At 44.4% G+C, this 11,490-nt stretch overlaps 1 protein-coding gene across 1 annotated transcript in view; it reads left to right on the forward strand.

Annotated features, from left to right (window-relative positions):
- Positions 1 to 7,073, forward strand: part of STOML3 (stomatin like 3) — a 126,176-nt gene extending 119,103 nt beyond the window's left edge. Inside the window, exons 8-9 of the mRNA XM_086935066.1 lie at positions 4,750 to 6,353; positions 6,861 to 7,073. Coding sequence (XP_086791192.1) covers positions 4,750 to 4,950 — 201 coding nt within the window. The 3' untranslated portion in view covers positions 4,951 to 6,353; positions 6,861 to 7,073. The remainder of the gene's footprint in view (positions 1 to 4,749; positions 6,354 to 6,860) is intronic.
- The last annotated feature ends 4,417 nt before the right edge of the window (positions 7,074 to 11,490 follow it).

An 11,490-nucleotide genomic window follows, 5' to 3' on the forward strand; every position in this document is an offset into this window, starting at 1 on the left:
GCCACCCACACATAGAGCCACGTACTAAATAGCTATCCACACAGAGCCACACACACACAGCCACACACACACACAGCCACACACACACACAGCCACACACACGGAGCCACACACACAGAGCCCACCCCACAAACACAGAGCCCCCCACACACACACAGAGCCCCCCACACACAGAGCCCCCCACACACAGAGCCCCCCCCCCACACACACACAGAGCCCCCCCCCCACACACACACAGAGCCCCCCCACACACACAAAGACCCCCCACACTACAAATTCCATGACAATCGCTACCACCACTCAGAGCCTGCTGGTATGACCCACACCTCCAGGATTCCCAATCTGCATACAGCTCCTTGGTGCAATAGTAATCCCTGCTCCGCCACACAGCAACGCGCCTTCGAGCCTCGACAAGAGGTACCTGGACCTCAGGAGTTAAAAATCAAAGCTACACCCATCTAGAAAATGTTGTGGTGAGGGATACAGTTAAGAAAGAGAAAAAATGTTATGATACAGCTGCTGGCCTGGTAAGTGAAGTTGGGTTGCCAGACTAAGGGTGAAGATGGCTACTTTGCAAAACCTTGGACTTTTGTCCTTGTGTCTCCCTCTGCACAGTCTCTTTTGTGTTGAAATGGTGCCGTACAGAAAGGAATGCACATGGGATGAAGTTTACAAACCTCACACAGACACATGGTCCAGCCTGAGCTGCAGGTCTGCTATCATGCTGACCACCTGCAGGGCAGGCATCACCTTCGCCGCTGCAGGCAGGTCCACGCTTTACCTATAAGAGAACCGTGCCACCCGGCGCTTCTGCACGCCTCACTCTCCAGGCCTCTTGAACATACTCTATGCGGTGCAGACAGTCCTTGCAATTTGAAAGTGTCAAAAATTAGGACAGTAGAAGAAAGCCCACGCCGGGGGTTGCTCACGGGTGTCGTTCCAATGCCACGCGCTGGGCTCTCACTTATAGGGATACGTGTAAAGTTACCAAGCACGATAGACAGTCTCACGTCACATGCTCAGCGAGGGGATTCCTGTCTTCAAGAGTTGCCCATGTGAGCAGTTTTATTTTCCTCCAATGATACATGTGCATGGCTGGAGGTGTTATGCACGGAGTACCGCCAGCATGCACACAAGCTGGCTCAGCGAACATAACCCGCAGGCCCTCATCATAAATGAAATAAGCATCTCTAAGTGCCTTGTATGCCAGAGGATGCCAAAAATAAGCTGTTTTCGAACCCCCATCTAACAATGAAAATAGTGTGAAAACATTCTGTAGTTTAAATCCCGTGTTTGATAAGTTAATAGCGCTATAATGACACTATTTATACACACATTAATTAATGTTCCATAAATTCAACGCCAGTCGCAGACAAAATCAGGCTTTACAAATGGGTACGGTGGACTTTTTCCAAACAAATACTTTTCCCTGGATTTCACTTTTAATCATTATATGAGTGTCTATAACCTCTCCCGAGTCCCGGCAGTAAGGCCGACCCTTTATATGATATTTCAGCCAGGGACGTTTTTTTTGTGGCACCCTGGTGGAATTAAGCAACTGTGAGGTTGATACAACTAGACTGGATCGGAAAAAACCCAAGGAAAGCGAAGTCAACAAGTAAAGGCGAGAGAAGGGTGGATAGAGAAGTGAAAGGTGTGCCTAAGGTCCTGGGAAAACTGCTGCCAGTGCGGACCCATCCCGGAGTAAGCACAATCTTAGCAGCCCTCCAAGAACCCAGATGAGAATTCAGACACTGTGGCAGCGGAGTCCCCTCGGACTGTGTACATTATGTATGCGCATCACACACGGACACGCCACCGGGTCCCTGCTCGGGGATGCAGCCTGCAGACCTTCCAGAGAGGGCTACGAACCCCCCGAGATGTGAGGTCCCAGATGCCGGGCTGGTACTGTCCCCCCACTCCAGTACTCCAGTCCAGTGACACTAGTTTGCATATTGCAGCCAGGAGATTGGGCTCTGGCTGCAGGAGGAAAGCAGGACTCGAACCCCTGTGTCCCTCCCTGGCACCCCGCTTTCGCTCCGGGAGCGCGGATCTGGAGAGTCCTCCACGTACCCGAGGTGGAACCGCTTCCTGCCCCGCTCACCTTCTCGGGCTTTCAGCAGCACCGTGTTGGCCACAATGTTTTCAATCTCCATGATCAAGGGCGGCTTGGCGGGCACCGCATCGCTCAGGCTGTGGCAGGGCTGCCGGGGGCCCGGCACGCGCCTTGCCCTCTCCTGGCGGACTGACCCTTCATGGGGGTGCCTCTGAGGGTTACAGCGGCTGGTGCCAGCGCTGAGTCTTGCAGCAGAGCTTTCGCTCCCGGCCCCTGCCCGCCTCGGATCGCTGTGAGCCCGTCCTGCTCTGGGCGTCCTCTCTGCCCTCTAGTGATTGAGGACAGAGGGCCAAGCTGCTGCCGCCGCCACAGAGGCCGGTCACTTCATAAAGCATCCCTGAGTGCCCATGTCACAGAAACCTCAGATAAATGTACTTACTACACTGCTTTTCGAAAGCACCGCAAAAGGAAAACAAGAAAAAAATAAAAACTTACCTGGAATGGCAGCGGGGCTGTTCCTGACAACAACAACAACAACAACAAAAAATGGCTGCCGCAAAGGTCTGAAATTTTCGGAATCGGGGGCGTGTTTTTTGCTGAGTGACAGATGAAGTCACAGATAGAAAGGACGCAAAAAAAACGCCCCGAATCCGAAAAGACGGGGCTTGAATCGAGTGACGCCCCTCTCCTCCAATGGCTGGCCTCTGTTTAGGAAGCCAGCCAATGGAGAAGAGGGGCGGGTTCCAACCCCCTCTAAGAAAGATTATGCAGTGCGACGGTCCTCGACCTAAAAAGTAGGGGAACTGTAGGTGGAGAATAAGGGGGCGGGAATAACCGAAGATTGAATCAGTGGGAGGAGTCAGGGGTGTGGCTAGAAATACCAATTTTTTGTACATTTAGCATTTCGCTGACCAGTTACAGCTTATAACGTTATTTAATTAAAACTATGGATAAACGTGTTTATTTGAGGTTTAATTCAGGAAAAAGCAAACACTCATAGGGAATACAGGTTTATGTAAAGCGTGTGAAATATAAGCAGGAACAACATGTTACCTTAATACTTTTACTCTCATTGTTCAGAAATCCATGATTATTTTTTGTCTCAAACATTGAGGTCAGGAATACAGGGCTCCTCCTGTACACTTGTGTTAAGCAGGGCTCAGAAGAGAAAGGGACTCTTCAGGAGAATCTAGACTCACGGAAACCCACAAAGGCTCCTTTATATTCATGTCAGCCAGCTAGCTACTCAATCATAATATAGCAAAAAAGAACAACTGGTGGACAGAATGCAGAACAATGTCATACATTCACCCCAGTACAGAGATCTGGGCCTAAATCCATTGTTTCTTTGCTCACCATGCCATTCCAGTTTGGACCCAGCCATTTGCAAATCAGTCTTGATCCTCCACCCAATGGGAACAGTCCAGCCCGAACTGCCAGGCCATATGTATTCAAGTGTCCTTTCATTCGGGAAGTGAACACATAGCAGTACCCACTGAACTATGCACTTAACATATTGCTCTTTGATATGCATGGTATATGTTCTTTGCAGCAGGCATATTACCCCTCTGCACTACCTTGGATGAGTAAAACAGCCACTAGATAAAACATGCTCCCATCTCTCTCCAGCAGGTACATTGATCACTAAACTTATCTTGGCACTTGTATTGTTGACCGAAATCTGCTGAATATACAAAGAACTTTGCAGTGTTTTTAAATCTCCTGCACTTGTACAAAACCGGACCTCCCAAACTAAACTGGCCCCCTACCCTTCAAGTCGCCCTGGGAAACGCCTGCTCCTACCCTTTCACTGCTCCTGTCTAGTCAGTACTCCTGCTCATGCTTGATTAACACTCCTACTTTATCAATTCCCCTGCCCCCTCCCTTCTCCTGGCCCGTCACCGCTCCTGCCCTGTTCACCGCCCCTGCCCTGTTCACCGCTCCTGCCCGTTCACCGCTCCTGCCCCGTTCACCGCTCCTGCCCCGTTCACCGCTCCCGCCCCGTTCACCGCTCCCGCCCCGTTCACCGCCCCCGCCCTGTTCACCGCTCCCGCCCCGTTCACCGCTCCCGCCCCGTTCACCCGTTCACCGCTCCTGCCCCGTTCACCGCTCCTGCCCCGTTCACCACTGCTGCAGCCTCTGGAGTTCACAGAGAAGTGCGAGAAGCTCCTGGAATCTAATGAAAAAAGTTATCGTTCTTTTTAAGTCGGACTATTCTTGCCGTCCCGTGATGCTTTTTTGAAAGTAAGAAGTAGGGAAACGGAGTGAAATAATTTTTAGAAGTAGGGGCACGCCGTGCCCTTCCGTTCCCGCCTACTTCTACCACTGGATACAACCCCGTGAACTTGCATCATGTTATTTACTTTTGGTAGTTGTTAGCCTATTCTGTGCCTGAGTAAATATTGGAAATGTATCTTTGCTGTCTGTTTCAGCAATTGCTTGCAACGTATCTTCGTTCTGATTGTTATTTCTGCTCGATTGAAGTTCGAGTATTTAAGAATTCAAGAAAAAAACTGGATTTATTACACTGTACTATTGAAAACATCTATTGAAGACACAAAATGTAGTTCTTTGAAAAATACTGAAATTAAACGTCCCAATTCTGCTCTGTGCCTACTGTATATGCTTTGTGCTTCATTTGCAAGCGGTGAAGTTGGGCAATCTCTTGGCTGATTGTGACGTCTCTGTTTCAGGTCATTTCAGCTGAGGGAGAGATGAACGCCTCCCGCGCGCTCAAGGAGGCGTCCCTCGTGATCAGCGAGTCCCCGGCGGCGCTGCAGCTACGCTACCTGCAAACCCTGGCGACAGTAGCCACAGAGAATAATTCCACCATCATTTTCCCGCTTCCTATCGATATGCTGCAGGGCTTTGCTCACGCGAGGAAGCAGGCATAGTCACAGGAGAAGCAACCAGAGGCCTTGATTTTGCCTAACCTTTTGTAGATGCTGCTTGTGTTTTGGCACTGATGCTGTGAGAAAGGTAAAGGAAATATACTTGAGTGGCCGGACGTTCGTATGGAGGGATTGAATACTCCGGGAGATGTTTAAGAAGCAGTGTTGAAGGACCTTTCTTTTGCAAGTACTGTGAACAAGAGATTTAAATTATTTTTTTGTCCAATATGGGTGTCTTAGTATCTCATCATATAATTTCTCATAAGAGGTCGAAGGAGCCCAATTATGCAAAATCGTCTCCAATTTCATTCAGAGTTGCAACACCTATCTGTTCCAAAAATTGATTTTGTAGTACAGTTTCTCTCCATAAAGATTTGTATGTATGCCATGGCAGTGAAAATAAATGTGGTCCAATAACACGTGTAGTTAGAGCAACTGTAGTACGAAACAGTGTCACAGAATTTATGACAGCGCAAAGATCAAACTCCTTTTAAACCCAATAGAGCACGCTTGACATGAGATAAACATGGTGTCCTGATTACAGATTGAATGTTGCAGTTACTTTGCACACACAAACAATTCTCCTAATGGTCACAAGGCCAATGTAATGTTACCGCACTACACACATTTAAACATTTGCATAATGATTTTTGTTAAATATCTTTTTTTATTACACATACACATGAAACAATGTATTGGCATAGAACGTTTGTAGATGCACTGAAGGTATATTTACCTATGCTCAGTAGAGGGAACGGGATCATGACCCTCTATAGGCTTCACCTCATGGCCCCACCCAAACTCAACAGTGGAAAATAAATAGAACATCACACTCTGCCTATCTGCATGTATACTATATATATATGAATGTATGCATATATATTATATATTTGACATGTAAATTCACAATATAAATATCAATTTTATATCTTATTCAGTACTTCCGACTTGGGATGGTTATGGATGTGTGGCTGAAGATGTAATGTTATTTGTGCAGAATGGCATTATGTTCTGGAATAAATTATGGTGAATTAATTATTTTACTTAAAGCAAAATGGACCAAAAAATGAAGTTCACTGCATTCTTTTCAGATGCCAGAAACTTTTATATTTTTTTTGTCACCGTTTTTAGTATAACCACAAGCTGTCCAATTTGTTCTCAATGAATATGGAAAAGTGATTGAAAAGTGGAAAGACATTTATTAATATGAATGTTTTATATATAAAATGCTGCTAGAAATAAAAACTACGGATTTTAAAATGTGGTAATGCACTTGGATTAAAAGAACGCTGCTGAATGCATAACAAATATCATTCCTAATTAAATATTATTGACTGTTTTAGAGCTGGGTTGTAGTAGAAGATCCTTTGATATCCGAATGAAGTGCGCAATGTAGAGCAGAATTCATTTATTTAAATTTTATTTAAATTCTTCTAAAGCGCAAGAATCAATCCCGTAAGGGTATCTCCGCGCTGTGCCAGCAGTAGGAAACTCAGTCGGTGAATAAGGAACATTAATTAGATGGACAGAAATGCCTCTTGATAAAGGATAGTTTTTAGTATTTTCCTAAAGGATAGGTGATTAGTAGTTGTTCTGACTTCAAGGGGCAGTCTGTTCCATAGGGCAGGTCCGACTGAGGAGAAGGCCCGGTCTCCTTGTCTGGACTTCTTTGTGGGCGGGGGTTTTAGCAAGGCTTGACTGCTTGAGCGAAGGGACCTACTGGGCTGATATGGCACCAAAGATTGAGACAGGTATTTAGGACCTGTGCCATAGATGCATCTATGGACCGTGCAGCAGATCTTAAAATCGACGCGCTGTCTTATTGGGAGCCAGTGCAGCTCCCTGAGCAGGGGTTTGGAGGGGGTCCTAGCTGGTGCCCCCATAACCAGTCTTGCTGCCGTGTTCTGGACCACCATTATAGCGGGCATTCGAATATCTTTCAGATTTCCAAAATTGTCTGTAAATCAGAGGTTTTAGTGTTACTTCCTATATCTAATGCAAGCCCTATAGTTATCCACCAAAGATGTAGTGTATGAATTTTGAGATACATTATTCTGTTTGTATTATTAACTAGCCTTACATGATCAGTAAATGTTGAAATAAAAGACTCTGAAATCAATACAAAATGTCAATGTGCTACAAGGAAAACAAAAAAGATACAACATACCTAGCAGGAAATAGTGTATAGTCCCAGTCATAGTGGAGCTGATGGATGTACTGTTTGTAGAATATGTGTACTCTAATGTAAGAATGGGGTTATTGTTTGAGGTGTTCGAAGCCCCACTCAGGCAATTACCACAATCATTGTCAGGGTGAACACACAAAAGTCTCTAAATTAACCTGTGCTTAACCCTCTGATACCTTGGCACAAAGCAGTAAGGCTAAACTTAGAGAAGTGTAAAGTATTTATGCAGCACACAAATAGGAGTAAAGTGAAAACAACCCAAGATAAGTCCCAATCCAATTTAGAAAAATAGAGTAAATGCCAATAAATAAAATGATACTAGAACAAAAATCCAACTAGTAGAACCGTAGATATACATTTTGAAGGTTTTTAGTAAATCTTGCATTGGCATATGACTAATCGGAATCTAACGTCAGGCACTGCAAAACTTTTGGCTGTCCCCAGAAAAAGGAAAGCAAGATTGGGAGGGAGAAGCTTCTCCTTCCTGGCTTGCAAGCTGTGGAACTCTCTACCTTTTTATGTTGAGGTTCTAGTCTAATCTACCTTCTTTGAGAAAACTCTTAAAAACTTTTTTTTTCATATTTCAGCCCCTTAAATCTGGGCTTTTCTTTCTTCCTCTGTTTTCAGTAGCAGGAACGATTAGCGCTAAGATGCCTTTGGCAATTGTGCGCTTTAGAAAACGTTTACTTACTTAAAAGCACAAAGCACCACTCACCACCATCTGGTCATGCTTGATCAGGAGAAATTCACACGTTCAGGCTAACTGCAATGGGGCACGGGTCAGATAAAGGGACCATTTTAGTCTAGCTGAAAGTTACCTTCTCATAGTTCTGTGGGAAGAGTTAGGTATGCGGTGGAGTAGCATGGAGAACTTCGCAGATGGTCATTGGGTTTCCTTTGTTTGATTCAAAATCAATTCTGAAAAGCATATACACTGGCCTACATGATTGATTCTATTTGTCTTTAAATATTTTCTGTATATTAAGTATAATTCAGCCTATTTGAGATGTCATTCTCAGGCATCACAAAGTAATGAAAAATTGTTGCCACTTTTACCTACCTTAACTTTCTAAAAGCTGCATTTTCAGAATTGTGAATTTAAATTCAACTTCACCGTTGAAGAGAATACCAAATTACAATTAATTTAAGTGAAGAGCTCCCAAACTAAAAGTATCACTTTTTAAATGTAATAAGGTAACCCTGTGTAAGTAAATGGGAGAGATAGGCCTTACAACAGTGAAAAATGACTCTTGGAGTTTTTCACTGCCAGATCATGTAAAACGTAAGAACACGTGTCATGCTTCTTAGAAGCAACGCACCCTGCTCTATGAACCTTTATACCTACTTTAGGGGTGGTAATTCATTAAATAAGAAGATTTAGGCCTGGCAAAAAAGTTTATTTAACCAGGTGGAAATGGCAGTTTAAAACTGCACTACAGGCTGCAGTGGCTGTCCGGAGACATGTTTTAAAAGGCTGATCTGTCCCCAGGGGGAGGAAGGGGATGGAAAACCAAAGAGATTACGATTTCCAAATGGGAGGTGAGCCTTGCACAAGGGACCGCTTCCCAACATACTTAAACTCCCTGATATCAAGTGGTTTTCCGCCCTACCTTGGGGCAGATTGTCTTAAAAACAGCTGAGCCGCCCCCAGGTGCGGGCGTAAAATGGGCAACACATGTTCCCCAAAATTGGGGCACAACCCTTCCCAAAGGTGCAACTCCTCATGGCAAAAAGACATCCCTGGTGTTTAGTGGGTGCATTCCTGCTGCGTGATTGTGGTCCCACCTTTGATCCTGTAGCAGGAATGCACTGAAAGGAGGGAAAGGAAAAACTCTTCCTTTTCCACTAGTATCTCCTTTCCCTCCCGATCTCCCCCAGCAGAGGACTTACCTTCCTGGGATGTCCTCTTGCTGAACCGTGCTAGAAGCGAATGGCTTTTAGCCTGTCCCTGGCACCTCCTGATGATGTTGGTGTGCTGTGCGTGCACTAGGGTAATCAAAACGCCGGGAGAAAGGAGTGGGAGATGGTGGCAGCAGAATCGCTTCTACTATCTTCTCTGGTGAAGGCATCAGGCAGGGGAGCTAAAGCCAGCGGTGGAGCACCAGAGCTTTCCCCAGAGATGAGTGCTAGGACGTCCTGGAACCATCCACCGCCTCTGAGTGCCGTTGTCGAGGATGGCTCCAGCACGCACTCAGCATCCAAAGCGTTCGAGCTTCATGATTTCTTAAACTGTTTCAGGTGTAGATGAGTTTTCGGGTAGGTTTTGTATGCAAGATGAGTCTTGCCTTATCTCAATGAGTGTGTTGTTTCAGATGGACGAACCCTGGATGTAGAGTGTTTGTTAGGGCAGTGGGTTTCCTATTAGAGTTTGTTTTTGCATACATAATCTCTAAATTTCTCTCTGATTTATGAAGAATTACACAACAAAAGAAACCCGTATCTTGTACAGGTTAGTGGCAGTTCACATGAAATAGTATCGTTGATATTGCGAAATTGATACACCATCTCTGTGTGTTTTTCATAATACCTACTGATGCCTCATTTTGAGAAAGGTTCCAGATCTTGGCTTATCTATAGTGAGTCTGCAGGCAATCTGGTTGGAAGACTCAACCAGCTGAAATTTCACTTCCATATATTTGGCCCTGGAGCTTCTGCTAAGCAGATCTATTGATGAGCACAATGACAATCATTTCACAGGAGCTAGGAAAATCTGGTACATAGTTCCTGAGTATACTAAGGTTCATGTAGCTAAACTCATACCAAGAGCAAAATAATGTGCTCTAGTTAGCAAGTCAATAGTGACTTACTAACACCAATGAACATTATTGACTAAAAGGAGATGGCATGACCTTGGTAAGGGTAGTCACACACTCCTGCTCAGTGCCAGGTTACCCTCACAGGTGATAGTGTGCTTTACAAATACAAATAACATAACTATAATATAACATGACCTGAAAAACGTGAGTAAGGGAAAAGATTGCAGAGCATCCACTAGAAATTACGATTTCTGGGCAAGGAAAGTCATCCTCCATCATTCTAATGCCTTACCTCAGATGTCTTTTTTTTTACAGTATGCATTCGGCAGCTGGGTTTCTAGTTTGGGGTGTTAGCGTGCTGCTTAATTAGATGTTTTGAGGCATTTACTTGTTATGGGGTTTTTTCTAAGTATGTTCTGAACTCCCCAAATTAATAGTGGAGCCCACAATATTTTTTCTACATCGTCTCAACGTTAGGGGTCATATTGTGACTGAGTACTTGTGTGCCACGCGCATCTGCCATCTTGTTGAAAAGTTAAGTTGTTCTCTTCCATCCTCATGTGCTGACCTCAAGATGAGTGCTTAAATCAACTCTGTGTATGACTGTGCACTACAAGGACTCTAACTGTGTGCCCTGTGTTTTGCATGCCGGTCCATACCACAGGCATGGTGTCCATTACTCGTTCCATCCAGAGGTAACGAAGGTCTATTCTTTCAAACACTGCTTAGCTTGCATTCACCAAATTACCCACAAAACTCTCAGAGTACAGTAACACTAAAGGCTTAAAATATTTTTCGTGCAGAACGACCCCTGCAAATTGTGTCATCCTCTGACAGAGTTCCACCCAATGCATTATTGGGTATGGATATTATTGCTAGCTCTGTGTAAAAAAAAAACCCTGTAATTCCATCAAAGACGTTATGCTCAAACATCACCTCGATTTCTTATGTCTTGCAAAAACTGCATTAGGGAAGACAGCAGTCCTATTCTCAATGAATTATTTCCTACCAATCTGTCGGTTTTTACCTGCACCACTTCTGAACACAGTGGTCTTGTTTTGATAAATAGAAATGCTCTAGAATGTGTAACTTTGGATTCAGGCCAACACTGGATGGTTGAAACTCTTATGTTCAAAACTTTAGATCCCGTCTTAATTTTGTGGAATGTGTAGTTCGTTTAAGGTTTTTAACTGAAAAGTAAATAACAGTAGGACTCCCTAATCCAGTCACATTTCGTGCTATTCGCCCAAAATCTAGGGTATAAGTAAATACAATTATATTGCTGAGACAATTGAACAGTTCTTAAATGACTATGGTACTGTGTTCTAATAGATTCTCCACACTGGACGTCAATTTGTCTTCTTTATTTCTCTATAACAAGTTCCCAGCAATAGATGCAAGCCAACACATGTTTCGTCTGTACAATAATATGTATTCAGACTTTTTCAAGGCAATCACGCGAGTCAAGTCAGAAGTCACTGGGGCCGTATAGTAGTTGAACCTCAGGTGTCCAAAAGAATGAAAAAGCAAAAAAGTATGCAAAGTCAAGAAGTGGTGTACAAGCCAATCGTATATAATAAACGCGCCTGGTACATTCTCAAT

The sequence above is a fragment of the Lissotriton vulgaris genome, chromosome 8, assembly GCF_964263255.1.
Source record: "Lissotriton vulgaris chromosome 8, aLisVul1.2, whole genome shotgun sequence".
Lineage (NCBI taxonomy): Eukaryota > Metazoa > Chordata > Amphibia > Caudata > Salamandridae > Lissotriton > Lissotriton vulgaris.